A 22377-nucleotide genomic window follows, 5' to 3' on the forward strand; every position below is an offset into this window, starting at 1 on the left:
TTGCATGCTTGCGTCCCCAGCTACGCTCTGTGGTTCCTCCCACTGGCCTCCAAATCACATCAGAGCACAGTACTGACATTGGGGTTTGGTGGAAGGAACCACATAGTATGGTAGGAGAAACCGGGAAGTGTGTAAGATGTGAAGATTCTTTTGTAGCAGAGGTTTCCCCAACCAAGGGAAAAAAAAAGTATTTTAGGACCAGGTAAGTATAAACTCTTTTCCTTTTATCAAAGATAGGATTTCTTTGATGTATAGACAGAGAACATGGCTGTTGATGTGCCAGAAATAGTGTGCTATACCTTCCTCTTTGATACGACAGCACCGTCAAATGAGAGAAAATCAGTTTTGGGGTTTACATACACTTGAGAAAGGAAGATAAATAAAGAATAATTCCAGGTTTCTTGTGACTGTAGTTTGTTTGGACCAAGCTGACACAAATGAAATATTTGTTCCCCTCAAACTTGGTTTGCTTTATTTACATATGAATAAAAGACAATTTTATTTTCTACAAGAAAGGTATGCTGATGGACATCTCTACATATGGATCGCACCTACCCTCCAGTTTACGGAACACTCTGAAGTTCTCAAGCATTGATCTGGATTATGTGGGACCAGTAGCACTTTCAGAACATGATATTAGCAAATATACCTTAACCTATCACAGTGGGAGCTTTCATGTCCAGCATCCCTTTGAAGGATGATGTTCTCCAAAGAATGAAAAGACTTAAAGCATAAGACACAACAGCACAGTAAATGTAAATAGGGATATTACCAGACAAAGGAGTTTGTCTTGTTGAGGATACAGGTTCATTGTCTGCTTAGCATACTTTCTGCATGGAGTTTGTATGTTTTCCTTTGTGTGGGGTTTCTATGGGTGACTTGATTGCCTCCCAGAGCCCAAAAACCAATATGTTAATCGGGTTCCTAATAAACTGGCCCCAGTTTTATGCAATTCCATATGATTATCTAGAGACGTTAGATTGCTAGCTTCCCAAGAGGAGGAACTGAGTAAATAAAGCAGTATTAAACCCAAAGCAAAATCATTCATTATACTGCAGCGTACGCATTATCAGATGTAATGGCTGCATTTGTTTCCTTTTTTAGGCTTTCTTTCTTCTATTTTCATCTGGTGATCCAGCCAGTAAGTCTGAATTTTTTTTTTTAACACAAAAGCTTTCTTGCAGTTACAAGGATAAGGCAGACCATTTAACACAGGCAGGGGTGCTTAACCACTTGCCGACCGCCACCCGACTATATACGGCGGCGGTCAGCCCCTCACAGGCAAAGTGACGTACCGGTACGTCACTAGCCTGTAAGCCAATAGGGGGCGAGCGCGCGCCGCCGGGGGCGAGCGCGCGCCGCCGGAGGCGCGCTCCAGCCCCCACGTGTGACTGGCGGACCCGATGTCCGCCGGTCACTCGCGATCGTCGGATACAGCGGGAGAAAGGCAGGCGGCTAATGTAAACAAAGCCGCCTGTCTTTCTCCCCTGTGTAACAGCACAGATCATACGGTCCTGCTATGTAGGACCGTTGATCTGTGCTGTTACACACACAGCCACATCCGATCACAGTTAGAAGCACTCCCCTAGGGACACACTTAACCCCTCCCTCTCCAATAAAGTTAACCCCTTCCCTCCCAGTGTCATTTTTACAGTAACAGTGCATATGTATAGCACTGATTACTGTAGTAATGTCACTGGTACCCCCAAAAATGTCAGTCAAGGGTCCGATCTGTCCGCCGCAATGTCGCAGTCCCGCAAAAAAAATCGCAGATCGCCGCCATTACTCGTTAAAAAAAACAATCAAAATGACAAAAATCTTTCCCTTAGTAAACGCAATAACTTTTGCGCAAACCAATCAAAATACGCTTTTTGTGATTTTTTTTTTTTTTTACCAAACATATGTAGCAGAAAACAAATCGGCCTAAAATGTTACAAAATTTTGATTTTTACATTTTTTGGGGAATTTCATATAAAAAAAATGTGAAAAATATTGTTATTTTTGCAAAATTGTCGCTCTTTTTTTGTTTATAGCGCGTGATCAAAAAATCGCACAGGTGATCAAATACCACCAAAAGAAAGCTCTGTTTGTGGGCAAAAAAGGACGTCAATTTCATTTGGGTACAGTGTCGCACGACCGCGCAATTGTCCGCTAAAATCAAGCAGTGCCGAATCTCAAAATAGGCCCTGGTCAGGAAGGGGGTAAAATCTTCTGGGGCTTAAGTGGTTAATATGATCAGCTTTTATTTATTTAGGTTAAACCTTTATCTCAAATGGAAAAAAAAAAACTGTTTACTGTATCTGATTAAAAAGTATTAGCTGGAATTTGGCTTCAGCGTGTTAGTGTATTTAAATCTGCTAATCTATCTAACACTCCCCTCCCTCCAGACTGACAATGCTGCTGTTCAAAGGTGCCCATGTGCTCATTGATCCAGAGCGGAGGCTGGGATTCTTACAATTATCAGCTTTAATTTATTTATATTTATTTATGTAAATCTTTATCTCAAAAGGAAAAAAAAAACAGTTTGCTGTAACTGATAAGTATTAGCTGGAGTTCAGCTTCAATTTGCTAATGTATTTAAAGTGGTTGTAAACCTATAGATAAACCCAGTGAAGTGACTGGCCTCAGCTGATACACAGAAATGAACAAATCCTCCTACATAAGTTGTACCTGTTTATCTGCAGCCCTCTCTCCTCTACATCTGTTCAAATTCCAGAATTTATACAGCTTGTCTACGCTTCCAGAAAGCAAGGGGTGGATCACTGAAATTACACTTTGCAGAGCTTAGTGAGAGCTGATTGGAGAGAAGGGACAAACCCCATTTCACACAGGAACAGAGCTGAGGCTGTCAATCACAGGCAGTATGCTGGAGCTCCCTCCCCTATCACCTTTTTACCTCTTGGTGTCAGACAAACTAGGCAGCAGACAGAAATTACACTTAGTGCTCTGGATTGAGACACACTATAGAGCAGTGATGGCAAACCTTGGCACCCCAGATGCTTTGGAACTACATTTCCCATGATGCTCATTCACTCTGCAGTGTAGCTGAGCATCATGGGAAATGTAGTTCCAAAACATCTGGGGTGCCAAGGTTCGCCATCACTGCAATAGAGGGATATGCTTTTAATATTTCATGTCTGAAGTTTACAACCACTTTAAATCTGCTAGTACATCTAACACTCCCCTCCCTTTAGACTGACCATGCTGCTGTGCCAATCTGCCCCTGTGTTTCTCCATACAGAGTGGTGTCTGTAAATACAGGTGGTGTGCTACAGGCCAGATCACCAGGGGAAAACAGGTAAAAAGCCTAATAAAAAAAAACAATGTAGCCACTACATCAAATGATTGGTAAACTGCAATATATTACATTTTTAGTTTTGAGTTTAATACCATTTTAATAAAACACTGATGACAACTTGATGTTCTACATAAATTCCAACAAATCCAGGATCCTTGGATTTAATGTCACCTCCCAAATATCTTTAACCTGAACAACATGACCATAATAAACTATAAGGTTTATAATCACTTTCCTTCATTTCCCTATCTATCACCCAATGGACCCAGTAAAAGGACTGCATGTTCTATGTTATTATATGGGGGGATCAGCAGAACTGTGGCAGGTCGGCTCTGTTACGTGAAACGACGTACGTGTACCTCGCTTCGTGCAATAGTTAGTGTGGACTCACGCGTGCGCGCGCTGATTGGCTAGAGGGGGGAGCCAATCAGCAGGTCCGACGGCTGCGTTTTCTGCCGGGCACCTGCAATCGCTCCTTGTGGAGATACTGTTCTGCCAGTGATGAACTCAGGGATCCTGTGTTCCTCCTATTTAGGAACACAGGTCTCTGTGTTCATCCAGTGAGCGCATCCTCCACACAGTTAGAAAGCACCCCCTAGGCACACATTTAACCCTTTGATCGCCTCTGGTGTTAGCCCCTACCCTGCTAGTGTCATTAGTACAGTAACAGTATATATTTTTAGCACTAATTACTGTAGTAATGTCACTGGTCCCCCCAAAAGTGTCAGTGTCAGATGTCCGATCTGTCTGCCGCAATGTCGCAGTCCGGCTAAAAATTGCTGATTGCCGCCATTACTAGTAAAATAAATAAAAAAGGAAATACATTTTTCCCCTAGTTTGTAGACACGTTAACTTTTGCGCAAACCAATCAGTATACACTTATTGGGATCTTTTTTACCAAAAATATGTAGCAGGATACAAATTGGTCTAAAATGATGAAAAAATTTGATTTTTAAATTTGTTTTTATTGGGAATGTTTTATAGCAGAAAATAAAAAATATTGTTTTGTTTTTTGTTTAGAATTCTCGCTCTTTTTTTGTTTATAGCGCAAAAAATAAAAATCGCACAGGTGACGAAATACCACCAAAAGAAAGCTCTATTTGTGGGGGAAAAAGGACATCAATTTTATTTAGGTACAGCGTCAAAAGACCACGCAATTGTCAGTTAAACTAACGCAGTTACGTATGGCAAAAAATGGCCTGGTCATTAGGTAGTTAAGGAATATTAACTTTTAAAGTAGGACTAGTACTTCAAAAGAAGAGTACTTAGTTTTGTAAAGAACTTTAAGAAAATCAGGATTTCTTTTTTTTCCCTAAATAACTGAGGTTTTTTCCCTTTTACTTTGTTCATGCTTTCTCTCTACACGCTGTGCACATCCTATTTAGCTACATGTCTTTGACAAAAAAATTCTCGTATTTTTAACCGCTTTAAGACCGGAAGATTTTACCCCATTCCTGACCAGGCCATATTTTGCGATTCGGCACTGTGTTATTTTAACGGACAATTGCGCGGTCGTTCGACGCTGTACCCAAATTAAATTGACGTCCTTTTTTTCCCCACAAACAGAGCTTTCTTTTGGTGGTATTTGATCACCTGCGCGATTTTTACTTTTTGCGCTATAAACAAAAAAAGCGACAATTTTGAAAAAATAACAATATTTTTCACATTTTTTTTTTTATGAAATTCCCCCCAAAAAAATGTAAAAATCTAAATTTTTTAACATTTTAGGCCAATTTGTTTTCTGCTACATATGTTTGGTAAAAAAAATCGCAATAAGCGTATTTTGATTGGTTTGCGCAAAAGTTATCGCAGCTACTAACTACGGGAAATTTGTCATTTTTATTGTTTTTTTTTTTTTAACTAGTAATGGCGGCGATCTGCGGTTTTTTTTTTGCGGGACTGCGACATTGCGGCGGACAGATCGGACGTTTGACTGACATTTTTGACACTTTTGGGGGTACCAGTGACATTACTACAGTAATCAGTGCTATAAATATGCACTGTTACTGTAAAAATGACACTGGCAGGGAAGGGGTTAACTTTTATTGGTGATCAAGGGGTTAATGTATGCCTGGTGCTTACTAACGTATGTGGGGGGAGGGAACTATGCGACACAGGGACAGATCACAGGTTCAGCTATGCTGAATCCTGCAATCTGACCCTGCCTGTCACTTAGGAGATCCGCCCGCCTTGTTTTACATAATCGGCGTATCTCCACACCTGATCCCGACGATCGGAGAAGAGCCCTCCCCTGGCCCGACTCCCGCTGTGACTGAATACAGCGGGAGCGAGCCTCCGGCAGCGCGCACGTGCCGCCGAGAGAGGGGAATGTCTGGTGACGTAGTTCTACGTCGCCAGACGATAACGAGCCACTGTGCCGCAGTAGCAGCACAGTGAGCAGTGTTAAAGTGGTTAACATGTTTTAACTCATAAAGAGTCTTCATCAGGAGGTGAACAACCAATGATGCGTGAAAAGAATGATTGCATGTCCACAGAAGCCCTAGGTGGAATTTGGTATGATGCAAGAAAGATTTAACATCTGGTGTATGTGGAGGGATATGGAAAGGCCCAGCATATGGTATCCAAGCTCGTCAAGGTGATCATATCACTTTTTATTTTCATGCATCATTGGTTTTTTATTATTGTTCAGCTCCTGATGAAGACTCTTTATGAGCTGAAACACGTTGAGGTTCAATACCATTGACAAATTCTAATTGAAGACAACTTTACATGATGGAATCCAGATATGAGATGTACCTTTGATGTATTCATTGTACGTTTTATTTGATGTTGCTGGTTTTAATTTGTATAAAGGATTACATTATTTTTAACCTTTTATGGTTCTGGGTGCCTATACAAAGTTCCATTCCATGTTCTTGTACTCAATATTGCACTAGGTATGGGGTATCCAGACATATAATTTGTTTGGGTGAGAGCTATGGGAGCATACTCTGGTCTTCTAACCAATGTACAGTATGTTAGACCTCAGTATATCTTCAGCTTACAGGTTCTATTATCATGTCTCCTTTCCTGATGTTCCGTATTAGTTCAGCACAGTAATGATCTCCTTTCATATGGATGACAGTTCCCTGTGATCCCATAATTAGGCAGGCGTAGCCATACATACTATATGTTTAGAATACGTATGGATACCATGCTCACAATAAAACTATCTGTATTGTAGCAATATCTTCTAGCTGAATGATCCCATAAAAGTGATGTAAATTGTTTGGATGCACAGTTGTATTTCATCAACGCGTGATATTTGTTCTTGGATGTTGAAGTCATAAATGGATAAAAAGATCTCCAAAGGAGAACATGAAATTGTATGAAACATTATTTCCAAGTCAGCTATTTATTTGCTATATTTAGACCAACGCATTTGAACCTGTAAACAATGGCCTGCCGATGTTTATTATCGACTAGCGCTCAGCCTGGCTTCTTGCTTTATTGTGAGCGTAAGTAGTGCCCAGTGGGATAGGGAGAAGCTATGCTTGGGATAAATGGTGTGAACAAAAGCCTTTAAACTGCTTTCTGCAGCTTATTTGTTGCCTACATTCAATTTGAGTGGAAATGACTCGCCTCTGCCACCTTCACAGCTGCACACAAGAAGAAATCAGCAGCTTTATGCTTTGAAAATGCAAATGCTGCCTCTTACAAATAGTTCTCATAAAGGTAGAAGAATGCATTGGGCTTAAATATGGCTTTCTTTTTTGAAGACCATATCAAATTTGATGCAGCCAGTCTGAAACATAAACAAATATTTAAATTTACAGTGTTTCACAAAAGTGAGTACACCCCTCACATTTTTGTAAATATTTTATATTTTTTCATGTGACAACACTGAAGAAATGACACTTTGCTACAATGTAAAGTAGTGAGTGTACAGCTTGTATAACAGTGTAAATTTGCTGTTCCCTCAAAATAAATCAACACGCAGCCAATAATGTCTAAACCACTGGCTACAAAATGGAGTACACCCCTAAGTGAAAATGTTCAAATTGGGCCCAAAGTGTCAATATTTTGTGTGGCCACCATTATTTTCCAGCACTGCCTTAACCCTCTTGGGCATGGAGTTCGCCAGAGCTTCACAGTTTTTTTTTTTTTTTTCTAGTTGTGCTCATTCCTAAAGAATCTTTGTTTTTCCCTTTTTGCCTATTTTAAATGTTGCAAGTATGGGTCATGTCCTATGTTGGAAATGAAAAGCGTATTTTTAGGAGGGGAGGTAGATAAGTTAATGTGTATTTTTTTTCAAATACACTTTATATACAGACTCACATTTCATCTAAACACAAACATGTAATATATTGCAATTTACCAGTGCTTAGATGTAGTGGCCTTACAGGATTTTTTTTTTTTTTTTTTGCTTTTTTCACCTTGTAATTCTGCAAGTAATGCACTTCCTGTCCCTTGGTGTCTACAGTTATTTCTCTATTGTATCTATGAAAGGAGCAGTGGTTGTCACACAGGTTGGACCTCAAGCATGTCTGCTTCTTTTAATCTCCATTATATGGTGGAATGATGGGAATTGCATTAAAGTTCTTTGTGTTTTCTTTTAAGTTCTGAGAAGTGCATGGCATTTTTGGCAAGAAAGAACAGGTATTTTCTGTACTTGCTAAAAATCTTTCTTATTCTAAAAAGTGAAAAACACAGCTGTATATTAAATTTTTGGGTTTAGTTACACTTAAGAGGACCTGTACTGTGCCCAAAAGGCAATCAGAGGTCAAAGGATAAAGCCTCATACACACGTTCAGATAATCGGACGACTTATCGTTCGCATTTTGTTGCATGATACTAATATCGAATTCAACAATGCATATAAACGTATGATTTTTTTTCATACGATTACGGAAAAGCTTCCTGGTTGCTTAGCTACGTATCAGATCGTACAAAACAAAAACAATGGCAGCCAGGCTTTTTTCGTGCTATTTTAGTGTTTTTGATCATGCAGGATTGTCGTTCGCTAGGCTATCGTACAACAGAAGTTTTCGTGTTTGTCCCTTCGGATTTTGTTGGATGAACTGTCGTGATCGGCTGTCGAAAGCTGTGTACTAACGATCAGATTATCGTGCGATCAAGTCGAAATCGATTATTTTCGTCCGATTATCTGAACGTGTGTACGAGGCATTGGTCATCAGCCTGTAATCACCCTACAGTTTATTTCCCCATAAAGGACTTAAGCTAGGTACACAGCTGGGGCCTTTCAAAAAGGTGTGTATATGTAATGACAGATCATGTGACACTTAGATTGCACACAGGTGGACATCATTTCACTAATTATAGGACTTCTGATGGTAATTGGTTGCACCAGAGCTTTTTATGGGCTTCATAACAAAAGAGGGTGAATACATACGCACATGCCAATTTTCTGTTTTCTATTTCTAAATAATAGTTTTATGTATATATTTTTCTTATTTCACTTAAGACTGTAATGTAACAAAATAGGTAAAAAGTCAAGGGGATGAATATTTTTGCAAGGCACTGTATATCGTTTAAAAAAACTTTATTAGAAATACCCAAAGAATGGATACTCATATTTAAAGGGCTTAAAGTGCACCGCTCTAACCACGCTCAACTCCAAATGCAGTGTACTGCCTCTGTGACACCACCCACTCGTTTGCACATCCTCCTGCCGGGTGCACTCACTATACTGTCCTTCTTGCCCCTTCCCTACATATTAGGCCACAGGGTCTTGTAGCTTTCTCAAGAGGAAGCCACGTGAATCCACCACTGCTCAGGAGGAAACCATGTGATCATGTGGTGTAACTTTGTAGGGGAGGGGCAAGATGGACGGTATAGTGAGTGCACCCGGCAGGAGGATCTGCAAACGAGCAGCTGGTGCCACCAAGGCAGTACACTGCATTTGGAGATGAGCGTGGTTAGAGTGGTGTGCAGCACATTAATTTAATCTATATTCTAGACCTAGTACTGACAAATAGGGATCAACTGTCTAATGTTGAAACATGAGAAAATTTGGGTTTTAGGGATCACCAATGTCTTTGGTTTCATATTAAAACAAGAGCTGGAAAATCATATACAAAACAAAAGTTTTAGATTTAAAAAGGACAAATTATGCTGAAAAGGGGAAATTTATATAAAAAAATGTATTGAAAGGTTGGAATAAAATGACAGGAGCAAGTAATCAGTGGGCACTAATAAAAGTCTACCATCCTGGAGGCAACTAAATTATCTGTCAGTTAAGTTAGTAAGAATAAATAGAAGAAAAAAACAATATGATTCCCTAAATAAGTAGGATAGTAAAGGAAAAACAAATCAGCATATAGAAGATTCACATCAGTAAGACTTCAGGCATGACATATGAATTACAAATTGTACCTGAAGTAGCATTGAATGTGTTTCTATGGCAGTGTCCTAATAGATATGATTTCAAGTAGTACAGTTTTAGAAGTAGTTATTGTATTTCTTTTGTAGGACTTTAGCACGATTTCACTGCCATAGACTATAATGTAAATCATGCTGCAAATCCTACCTGTGTCTATATCCGCACTACTCGAGCCCTAAAATAAGTTAAATGTTAACCCTTTGTCAGTAACACTTTTGTTCATAACATCACTGTTTCTCCCTGTGACATGGACAGACCCCCTCACTGAACTAGCACTGAAGTCATAAACCAATCGGTGCAAATCTCTTAGTAGTAGTGCTGAAGTAGTGTTGCAGTAGGACTTTAAATGGCACTACCTATAAATCGTACCCGGTGTGACCGCAGGCCTAATAGAAACAGGAGGTGTAGCTGACAGAGGAGAGTATACAAATGGACAAAAGGAGGCCAAACACATCAGTGCTGCCAAAGCACAGAAAGAAGAGGAAATTTCTAGATCCCATTAAGAAAGAAAATAAAAAATGTTTCAGGTACATTTAGTGATAGAAGGAAAAAAATACAATTGGATCACTAAAATGAAAACTGGGCACAACACATACGTTGAAGGAAACTTGGATGTAGCAAACCATTTAAACAATTACTTCTGTTCAGTCTTCTCAGAAATAAATTGTACTAACAATAACAAGTTGGGGAATCATTGGTTCTAGTAATGACGGTTTATTTTTAGGATTTCTGGAGACAGAAGTAGCAGAGGTACTGGCTCAGTTAAAACTTAAAGCGGTAGTATCCCGCTTTTTGACACTTTTACCTACAGGTAAGCCTATAATAAGGCTTACCTGTAGGTACAAATAATATCTCCTAAACCGGCATGGTTTAGGAGATATTTACAGTGCATGCAGCCGCTCGCGCGAGTGGCGCATGCGCTCTGAAGGTCCGGGGGGACCTTCAATTAGTTTGCCGGGAGCTTGCCGGAAAATCACTCACGCGCGCATGCGCGGGAGTGACGTCATCGCGGCTCTGGCCAATCATCGCGCCGGAGCTGTCTCTTCCGGCCAATCACCGCGCCGGAGCCACTGAACCCGGAAGAGACGGCAAGGGATCATGGCAGCTCCCGCAGCGATGTCCGGGGGTCCGTGTTAGGGTTTGCAACCGCTTTAATAAAGCAATGGGCCCTGATGATATTCATCCCAGAGTTCTAAGAGAACTTCGAGGTATAGTTGTTGGACCATTAATGTTCAAAACTAATTTTAGAAAATATTATTTTACTGAAAGGTTTTTTATGCTTGGAATAAACTCCCATCAGACGTAGTGAGACGATCAACCGTAATGGCTGGAATACACGGGCCGAATATCGCCCGATCATTCGACCACCCACTTATGAAAAAGTGTTCCCTGGTCGAAAACGTTGCCAACATACACAGGCCGAATATCGCCCGACCGTTTGACCGCCGACCATCGAACCAGTGCATGCATGATGATGTTCTACAGATTTTAAATGAACGACTTTAACACCAATGTATAGAATATCGTTCGTTCGCAAACGAGACGACAGAATTTTTTGTTTTTTTTCAAACAGGATTTTTCGTTCACAATATCGATATCGGTCACTGATGGCTGGGCATTAACAAGTAGAATATCGGCCGATCCTTCGCTGAACGGAAATTTTCGGCCGATTTTCTTATCGTGTATTCCGGCCATAAATGGCTTCAAACATGTTTGGGACAAACAAATCTGTACTATATAAAAATAAAAAAACAAATAGAAAAAAAAAATGAGCAGACTTGATGGACTACTCCTGGTCTTTTTTCTACCACCACTTTTCTATGTTTCTATGTAGGCCAGTTTCTGCTAATACCAGCCTATATTCGACCCGTGTGTACTAGCCTTTAGTATGACTTGTTCTGTTGTTATCACAGTACATACAACACCAATTATTGGCCAATCTCTCCCCCAATCAATCAGTTCTACTCTACTGTACATGGAGTTACAGAAGGTGCAGACTTGTTCTGTTGTTATCACAGTACATACAACACCAATTATTGGCCAATCTCTCCCCCAATCAATCAGTTCTACTCTACTGTACATGGAGTTGCAGAAGGTTGATACAAAGTCAAATTCAGATATTCGCATTGGCTAAATTTAAAAATACACTGAATTAATTTTGATTAAACATAGTTGCAAACATTGTTTTTAGATCTTTCTGAAGTTCATAAAATCCAGATGTCAGTCCAGATTGATGTGGTCATTTTTTCAGCTGTAGTTTACATAATTCCATCAGTCTCAGATCCTTGAGCATCAGAAATTTCCCAGCACATAAGTTACAGGAAGATTTTGTCAGCCACTCCTGCAGAATTTCTCTGGGAACTCCTTACTTCAATAGCCGAAAAAAAAATCCAATGTGAGGCCTTTGAACACAGCCATTAGTATTGTCTTTTCCCACTCTGTTCCCCAGAGTCCTATAGCTTGATTAGATTTAAGACTTTACCAGCAGCCATATTGAATGATCTGTATTTCTCCGTATCTTGTGGGAATAGCTGTAAATTGTACTACTGGGATTATAAGTCTACTCTTTGCATTTTCCTCTCAACCTCTCTCTATAAATAATGAGTTGGTTTTTTATTTTTTTTCAGAAAAACATTCTTAATTTGATGCACAGCTTCCCTGAAAAAATAAGATGCAGCTTTCATGTCACGCAACAGAGTACACCAATTTGTCCAGAGCTTCAGCCGTTTATCACTGGTGAGTGGGTCCTTATGGCTGGATACAGTTCAAATATCCATCATGAATTACTGGAACACACTACTGAGGAATGTAGAGGCCTTGCCACGTATGGAATGTTAGGAAATCAACAACTGGATGGTTTTATTTGTACAAACTCCGTTTTATTTTTAGCTTGAGGAAGTCCCTGCGGAAAGATTTGTCTTGCCCTGAAATCCTTTTTTCACCATCTTTTTAATGAGCTGAAATGTTTACAAACTACTAGATAAATGACTATATATCTTCCCTGTGCATGTACACTGCCTTATATTGACGGGTTAGGTGGTCCCAAAGGAAGAGTATAATGAATTGCAGGAAATACATGGTTTCAGTTACTTTTATATTTGCCAGCTTTAACCTGGAAGTAGTTTTGATGCAGCTTTTTACATAATTTAAATGCTGTTACATACAGTGTTTTGATGAGTGCATTTCATGTTCAGAAATTTTTTAATTCTCTCCCTTATAGTGGTCAGTATATCAGGCATTTAGTGTCCTTGCTGAACTTTAGCTGAGATGTTCCAACCAATAACCCAAAATGAGATTCTGTCATCTGTAAAGACAGATGAATTTGTATAGAGAGAAACGCCACAGAGCCAATCCTCTACGACACACTGCTGAGGAGCATGAGAAGGAAGTAGAGCAAGCTTTTGTAATGAGCAAAAATGGCTGACTTCATGCGCATATATAAGTAGATTATTATTGTTATTGAGCAGCACTTTACAACATGAGGGCAGATAGTACAGTTACAATATAATTTAATACAGAAGGAATATACACTTAAAGAGGAACTGCAGTCTGTTCACATAATTTTGTAATATAAAGATATTTGCAATTCTGAAGCTCCCCTTCCAACTATTTTGCATAATATTTTATATATACTGTGATTCTGTACTTGCCAAATATGCTGCAGAAATCTCCCTCCACTAAGTCTGTCTGCAGCCATTTTAACTGTGGCCAGCTGAAGCTGTTGCCTGTTCACTTACTGGCCACAGAGACACACACATATATATATATATATATATATATATATATATATATATATATATATATATATATATATATATATATATATATATATATACACACACAGACAGACACACACCCTTACACCCTCACACCACAGCTTGCATGTATATTTCTCCTCTCTTTCTGAATACTCATGGATCTCTGCAGTCTCCTGTTATCTCCGCCCTCATGCAGCCCACTCCAGCTCTGCAGCTCTCCTTGGCTCACCTATGAATCACCCCTCCTCCCTTCCTGGCACTCTCTCTCACAAGAGTGAGAGAGAGGGCTGTGCATGATGTCATTAGCCTAGACCAGTGATGCCAAACCTTGGCACCCCAGAGGTTTTGGAACTACATTTCCCATGATGCTCAATTACACTACAGAGTGCATGAGCATCATGGGAAATGTAATTCCTAAACATCTGGGGTGCCAAGGTTCGCCCTCACTGGCCTAGGTTAACTACCAGACAAGAAAGAAGACGTGGGCTGTATAAGGTACTGGCAGAAAAAAAATGTTTTAGTTTGCAAAATTAAAGCAACAAGGGCCGAAGATTTAATAGATCAAAAGATGAAAAAAAAATTACTGAAGGTCTGCTTTAAGTTCATTATAATAATTTTTGGAATTCTTTTCTAAAGGCTATAGATGACCTTTAAGCACAAACTTGCAGGTAAAACACACGTGAATATTTTTTATAAGTCGATTCCCCTGCAATATTAAAAAGAGGCAAAAAAAAAAAGCCCAGACTGCAATACTAAACTTTAATCTAGGTCTGTATTCAGCAGTTCTTCTTTTCCGCCACAAGATGTCCTTCGTTTTTCTGGTTGACTGTCACCATCACCCAACGAAGAATATTGGGGACATACTGTGAGTGTAGGGAGTCACGGCCCACTGTCTGAGAGGGAGACGTCATGTCACCCTGCAATCATTTTGTATTGGTGCACACAGTGATGCTGACATAATCCTGTGACTGCCGCTACAGAGTACCCATACAAAATGAATGGACTCAAATCACACTGCAAAGAATCGCATGCGATTTGAACAGGAATGCATTGGGATTCCTGTCCGAATCGCATGCGGTTTTTGCCATCCCCCAACCTGTGTGAACCAAGGCTTGTCATAGTAACTTCAGCCTGGGTTCACACAGGAGCAGTGCGGGAAACTGCATGTGATATTGCACTGCATTCCTATTCAAATCGCATGCTATTCTTTGCAGTGTGATTTGAGCCCATTCATTTTGTATGGACTCAGATCGCACCGCAAATATATCCGTACTCTGTATCAGTAATACTTGACCAAAAGTATGTGAAAGAAAATCTTCCTAAAGGGCCACAGACAATAGTTAACATTTGACAGAGGTTTAAATTCTTCCTCACTCGTTTTGTCATCTGTGCAAGACAGAATGCAATTTGTTTTTTCATCCTTTTAATACCATCTTTCCTAGGAATACTGATAGGTTGTTGTCTTTGCAGACATTGGTAATGATCTTGACTCTCATTGTAAAGGCAGTGCCCGACTAATTAGGTCTATTTTTTTGCAAAGCTTTTGCGCACGTTAAAAGAAACGCTCCCATTTAAGAACACAAAGGTGAAGGAATTTCACACCTCTTCCTGACCATGCTAGCACTTAAATTGGAGTTTTATGGAAACATATGGTGGGTTTTTGCCGCTTGCCGTCTGTTTAATGTTTATATAAAACCTTATGCTTTGGTTTAATAGACTGCTCAAGTGAAGTTTCTCAGTTAGGATTATTTTCTAGTGCATTTATTCACTGCCGTTCTCAAGCTTTTAATTGGCTTACATTTGTTCTTCTGTGTCTTATTAAAAAGAATGGTAGTGAAATCCCTGCAACGAAAATATTTCACAAACTGCTAAGAGCTGGCATTTGGGCTCCAGTGCTTAAAAATAACAGTAGAAGTATTTTAATAATGGCAAGCAATGTGCTCCAACAGGGATGTAAAAAATGTAATGGTTTCAAGGCCAGCATGCAGAACATAAGATAAATTGTTCGCTTTTATGAACTTGGTGACAATTATATTGTGCTGTATTTTCCCTCATTTTGAACTGATCGACATTTATAAAATGGACTGCCCAAGATAAAGTAGTTGGGCACTGACTTAAGCTTTCTTAAGCTTTCTGAACTACTATGACTTGAGCAAAATCCGGTACTGAGAAATCTTCTATGTATGATTTTGATCGTGTCCTTCAAATGCTAAATGTATGTAAAGCCCAACTACAGCCTTTTTTTTTTTTAAGAATGGGGAATGATTATATGCTTTATGGGTTTTAATTGCTGTTTTGTGTCTCCATTTAGGAAATTTCTACTTATACTTTTTTCTTGTGACACACAGAAAAAAGACAGGACAAGAGGGCACAAATACTGTATCTAAAAAAAAAAAAAAACAGACACTCTAACCCTTTTAATACAAAACACACAGGTGCATCTCAAAAAATAAGAATATCATCAAAAAGTTTATTTCAGTAATTCCATTCAAAAAGTGAAACTCATATATTATATAGATGCATTACACAGAGTTATATATTTCAAGCATTTCTTTCTTTTAATATGGATTATGGATTACAGCTAGTGAAAACCCAAAATTTAGTTTATCAGAAAATTAGAATATTACATAGGTCCAATAAAAAATAGGATTTTTAATACAAAATTGTTGGCTTAGCGAAAAGTATGTCCATGTACAGTATAGTATGCACTCAATGGAGATCGGGGCTCCTTTTGCATGAATTACTGCATCAATAGGGGCATGGCATGGAGGCGATCAGCCTGTGGCAATGCTGAAGTGTTATGGAAGCCCAGGTTGCTTTGATAGCAGCCTTTAGCTCATCTGCATTGTTGGAACTAGTGTCTCTCATCTTCCTCTTGACAAAACCCCACATATTCTCTATGGCAGGGATCCTCAAACTATGGCCCTCCAGCTGTTGCAGAACTACTCATCCCATGAGGCATTGTAAAACTCTGACATTCACAGACATGACCATGCATGATGGGAATTGTAGTTCCTGAACAACTGGAGGGCCATAATTTGAAGACCCCTGCTCTATGGGGTTTAGGTCAGGCAAATTTGCTGGCCAATTAAGCACAGTGATACCATGATCATTAAACCAGGTATAGGTACTTTTGGCAGTGTGGGCATGTGCCAAGTCCTGCTGGAAAATTAAATCAGCATCTCCATAAAGCTGGTCAGTAGAGAGAAGCATGAAGTGCTCTGGAATTTCCTGATAGAGGGTTGCTCTGACTTTAGACTTAATAAAACACAGTGGATCAACACCAGCAGCTTTTGACATTGTCTCTGGTTCAAGAGTGGCTTGACAGAAGGAATGCGACAATTGTAGCCCTTGTCCTGGATATATCTGTGTGTGGTGGCTCTTAAAGCACTAACACCAGCCGTATTCCACTCCTTGTGAATCTCCCCCAAATTCTTGAATGGCCTTTGCTTCACAATCCTCTCAAGGCTGCGGTTATCCCTGTTGCTTGTGCACCTTTTTCTACCACACTTTTTCTTTCCACTCAACTTTTCATTTATATGCTTAGATACAGCAATTTGTGAACAGCCAGCTTCTTTAGCAATGACCTTTTGTGACTTACCCTTCTTGTGGAGGGTGTCAATGACTGCCTTCTGAACAACTGTCATGTCAGCAGTCTTCCCCATGATTGTGTAACTTACTGAACCAGACTGAGAGACCATTTAAAGGCTTAGGAAACCTTTACAGGTGTTTTGAGTTAATTAGCTGATTAGAGTGTCTCACCATGAGTCTACAATATCAAACATTTTCACAATATTCAAATTTTCTGAGATCCTGGATTTTGGATATTCACTAGCTATAAGCCATAATCATCACAATTAAAGGAAAGAAATGCTTAAACTATCTCACTCTGTGTGTAATGATTCTCTATAATATGAGTTTAACTTTTTGAGATGAATTACTGAAATAAATTAACTTTTTGATGATATTCAAATTTTTTTAAATGCTCCTGTTTGTGTTTTGTTGCTTACTATCTCCATTGATTTTCATTCTTCTTCCTCTATATTCTTGTCATCAGAACAGGAAGCGAAAGGGAATCCTCTCTATGGGTGCAGACAATTTTACAGATGTTCTGACCCTTCCCAACTCCAAAATCCAAAATAAAAACATCAACATTGGCCACATATCATACCTCATTTAAACTATTGCAGCTTACATGTGGTGGCTGCATTAGATTTCTCCTGTATGTAACTATTTTCATCTTGTCCTACTAGGGCACTTCTATCCTAGTCTGAATGTGCTCATTCACTGCAGCGTATAAATGGAGGAGCAGCACTGTCACCCTCAGACAGGACTAAAGAACACCTCACCCTCTCCTCATCTCATCTCTAATACTTAGGGAGGAGGTGTTTCATAATTCACAGAGGATAGCTGGGAACGTTATTAACATTGCCTTATAATATTAGTTTTGACAGAAAGTTAGTAAAAAGGAATGTGTCCCCCATATCCAGGGATTTATAACAGGCATGTCCAACCTGCGGCCCGGAACTGTAGCCAATGCGCCCCACTGCCCCCTGACAATTTTTATATTTTCTGGGGAGGAAGGAAGTCGAGTTGGGGGCAAGGCCCCAGCGGCTTCCAACCAACTGTAGGCAAAGGCTGCAACTGCATTGGATGGGCAAGCACTGGTGAGGCTGCATTGGATGGGCAAGCACTGGTGAGGCTGCATTGGATGGGCATGCACTGGTGAGACTGCATTGGATGGGCACCGATCAAGCTGCATTGGATGGGCATGCACTGGTTAGGCTGCATTGGATGGGCACTGATCAGGCTGCATTGGATGGGCACGCACTGGTGAAGCTGCATTGGATGGGCACTCTTTAGGCTGCATTGCATGGGCAAGCACTAGGCTGCGAATGGCGTGCGATCTCCCGGCTGCTGCGGGAGACTTAGGATGTCTGCAGTCAGTGACAGGGCCGCTGCTTCCTGTATAGTTCCGGCTCTGTCACAGTGGGAGTGATATGAAATGCACTCCACCTGTGACAGGAGCCATACAGGAAGCAGCGGCTTTGCTCTCTACTGCAGCCGTTGCTTCCTCCAGCATTACCCGCCAGCAGTAACCGCACCAGCAGTCTGCAAAATAAGTAGAAAAGGTATGTGCATCAGCTTGTGTAAATTGTTGCAATATGTTTTTTAATAAGTAGTTGTGTTTTGTCATAATATGTCATGTCCTTGTTCATACATGTATGAATAAGGACATGACATTTTCTGGCTGCCCAAGTCATATGTGCTAGGGGTGCAACTAGCCCCCAGCACATAACTGTAAATATCCCAGCATGTGCAGTGTTTCTGACTCCTCCCACCATGACCACTTCAAATCACTGAAGTGGTCATGGTGGTTAGAGTGTTCCTTTAATATCTCTCAGAACAAGTAAACCTCTGTATACTGATTCCATTTCAATGGTCATCCTCTAGTTGTGTTAAATTAGTGCGGAGGGGGGGGGGGGGCGAGGCGGCGCGGGAAGTATGTATGGTATATATTTTATATGCGGCCCGAGAAAATTTCTCTACACTCAATGTGGCCCAGAGAATCCAAAAGGTTGGACACCCATGATTTATAAGATAAACTAATTTTTTTCTTGGGTTTAGATAACCCTAAATCTGCAAAAAATCTCTGGGGAAGTAAAGATGGATCCAAATGTGGTGGTTCAGCAGGGACCGGCCAAATTTCAATCCATGTATGGCCATTTCTGTTCGACAGGAGTTGATCTAATGATCGACTCCTCTCAAATGGAACTGTGAATTTTCATTCATTCAGTGCTGCAGCAGTGATCAGTGTATTCTGACAGTGGAGGAGGTGGTAGTGGAGGAGTTACTCCTGTCAGAATACAGTACCACAGTGGGGAGGATTCCTCCATCCACCTTGTTGGGTGGATGGGGGAATCTGTTCAGTTTTTTGAAGAAATCTGTTCAATTTTTGATTCACATCTATGGCCAGCATTACTTCTAGGGGTTTCTTAGAACATCCTTGTGTACAAAACCAGATTATGTGTTTAATTCCAGACATGCACTTTGATTTTCATTGACTTAAAAAAAATCCTTAGTAGGATATTATGTGAGCAGAGAGTTATAGCTTGCATTCACATAGCTAGTGCATTAACATATGTTAAACCTTATAAAGTGAATCTATATAAGCAGAGCAACAGATTTTCTTAACCTATTCCTGCCAGCATAACATATACAGTATATGCAGCAGCATGGCAGGTGGGCTTTAACACCCAGCTGCCACATAAATGTGTCTTTTGGGGGTCCACTGTTTTGTGCTAAGAGTGCGCTTACTGCATACTCCCAGCCTGCTGATTGAGCTATTACCGACAGCTCCCGCTCGCCATTTACAGTCAGAAGCTGGAAGGACAAGATCCCAATAATGGGACCGCTTTGACTGCCAATAACAGTGGTCGTTTGCTCAGGAACTTCACCTTCCTTTAACTTTTCTGTCACTCCAATCATCTGTAGGAAGTCAAGAGCAGAAGCCCTATGATGACTTGGCTCTCTCCCAGCCCATGTGACAGAGGTGGGTACGCTATACAAGAAATGGCGACTACCCCAATCTATAACTAGTCTAAAAGTCACAGAGGTGGGTGCCTGGGCAGTATTTGACAAACCACATTGCTGTGATGAGAAAGAAAGGGTAATAACATGTTCCTCTATTTGCTCCCAGCGAGTAGAAGGAGTGTCAGAGGGGTGAAGGAAGGCGAGTGTGCATCTGGGGAAGGTAACAGTAAAGTAAACGCACTCTCCCCCACCCACTTTTGGTCTTCTGTCCAGTCATGTGATATCACAGATCTCTTCCTTCTTCAAGCAATGGGTGGCCCTGAATGCTGCAGAGAACATGGCTCATCTAGTTTAAGTGATTTATATTTTTATGTTTTTGGTTTTGAAATTATCACATATTATTATTATTATTATTATATATAATTTTTTTTTGCATGCATGCATGCAGTTCTATGTTGGAATTTCCTTACCCCAATCTGTCGACTATCTTAAAATCTATCCACATTAAGGCAATCCCTGAAAACTTTTCAGAGAAGCCTATCCTGCCACCACCTAACAACTCTACTTTCGTTTTCTTCATTCACGTTCCCCACAGTTATTACCTTTTGAATAACTCAACCCTCCCTTTTAGATTGTAAGCTCTATCGAGCAGGGCCCTCTGATTCCTCCTATATTGAATTGTATTGTAACTGTACTGTTTACCCTAACATTTTAAAGCACTGCACAAATTGTTGGCACTATATAAATCCATAATAATAATGCTGAATTTACATGTAATAAGGCTTCATGCACAGTAAGCGCTTCTGAACGCCTTCCTTCTGACAGGAGAAAAGCAGCATTAAAAATATGCCTAAAGCCACATTTTTCAAACACGTTTAGACTCGTTCAGGCATGCCAAATGTTTGGCCGTTTATTCATTTCATTGGCCATAATATTAATCTAATCTGGCCATTGAAATGAATAAATGCTCAAGCGCTTTTAGTGTTTAGGTGCATCTGGCATTTTTTTCTGTCCAAATGCTGTTCTTCTGAACGCGTTGGTACATTCAAATTTTTGCCCCTAAACACCCTGCTTCCAAACTTCTGTAAAAGCATGTGAGCATGGACACATAGGTTATCATAGAGGGTTTTTTAAGGGCAGAAAATGAAACCGTCAAACGCCTGTAAAAATGGGCATTTTTCAGCTGCAGTGAGCTTAAACAGCAAGACCAGCACAAGGCAATACCTTTTTTTTTTTTTTTCTTTTTATTTACAAACTGGGTATGAAAGTGTAAGTCCACCCTAAAATCTCTGCATCTACAGACATCCATGATCTAACACTAACCTATCTAGCCCTGTAAAGAAGAAATCCGTATACATACCTTTTTTGAAGCCGGTCTCCAGCAGTGGAAGCTCTGCAGAGGATACAGCCGACAACGGCTGTGAAATGAATGGGAAGTGACATCACCCATAGACTTACTATGGGACTTCCATTGTCCGGTTGTGTCCTCTGCACCCGCCTACACAGTGAAGCTGCGGCTGACAGCTCAATGTGGGATCGGATCAGCTATGTATACGGATTTCTTCTTTACAGGGCTAGATAGATAGGTTAGTGTTAGATCATGGAAGTCTGTAGATGCAGGTATTTTAGTGTTAGGGTTGACTTCTAATTTCATTTTTCACACTTTTTTTGTTGGTAAATACACTTCAAATGCATTTCTAGGTTTGACAACTACTAATGAAATGCTGTTATTTTGTCTAACATGAACAGAAGGAAGAATCACTGGGAGTCAGCTAGCAAATTCTGTTTCTCGTGATCATCTGTGTTACATATGTGGACCACCTCCAATGATTGAGGCCATGTGCAAACAGCTCGAGGAACTGCACGTGCCCAGAGAACGGATTTACTTTGAAAAGTGGTGGTAGAAGAGGAATGTCAGAGGTCCAAATCTTCTTTCAAGTACCAGAGATGTTCAGCTGGAAGCAAGTGTACTGTTCTCAGGGAGAAACTCTGACATGCAATGACAAAAATATTTGAATAGAGTAACTGTTAGCTAAAGAACCTGACCATCACTCCAGTCATTTTTATTACAACTGGTATTACAGTCCACAAATGGAAAAGCAAAGGAGATCAATGTGGAGTGTTTTATAAGCAATGTATCTTCTGCTGTCTTTTATTTAAATATAATTTTTAAAACTGTGTACTATATCTTGTCGTCTGAGTTGCCATATACTAAAATCTCACCAACTAACAAACAAAATGCTGGCTAAGAGTATTCTGGTAAAGTTATTTAGGTCTATGAGCTCTTACAAGTTTTTCCACTAAGGCCGGCCATACACGGTTTAAATCTTGGCTGGTTCAGCAGGAGATTTGAACCCTTAAAAGGCAGGCTGAATGTAACAAGTTGATCGGGCGATCAAAGTGTAGTAGACAATACAATCACAACTTATCTTACCAGCTTGCAT

The 22377-nt window shown here is 40.1% G+C and overlaps 1 protein-coding gene across 4 annotated transcripts in view; it reads left to right on the forward strand.

Moving 5' to 3' along the window:
• OXNAD1 (oxidoreductase NAD binding domain containing 1) overlaps positions 1 to 22118 on the forward strand; it is a 126925-nt gene extending 104807 nt beyond the window's left edge. For all 4 annotated transcript variants that reach the window (XM_082259591.1, XM_082259589.1, XM_082259590.1 and 1 more), the window contains exons 8-9: positions 12269 to 12377; positions 21683 to 22118. In XM_082259591.1, the coding sequence (XP_082115717.1) occupies positions 12269 to 12377; positions 21683 to 21837 (264 nt within the window). In that variant the 3' untranslated portion in view covers positions 21838 to 22118. The remainder of the gene's footprint in view (positions 1 to 12268; positions 12378 to 21682) is intronic.
• Positions 22119 to 22377: the final 259 nt, after the last annotated feature.

This window comes from Pelophylax lessonae, assembly GCF_965119305.1.
Source record: "Pelophylax lessonae genome assembly, chromosome: 5".
Lineage (NCBI taxonomy): Eukaryota > Metazoa > Chordata > Amphibia > Anura > Ranidae > Pelophylax > Pelophylax lessonae.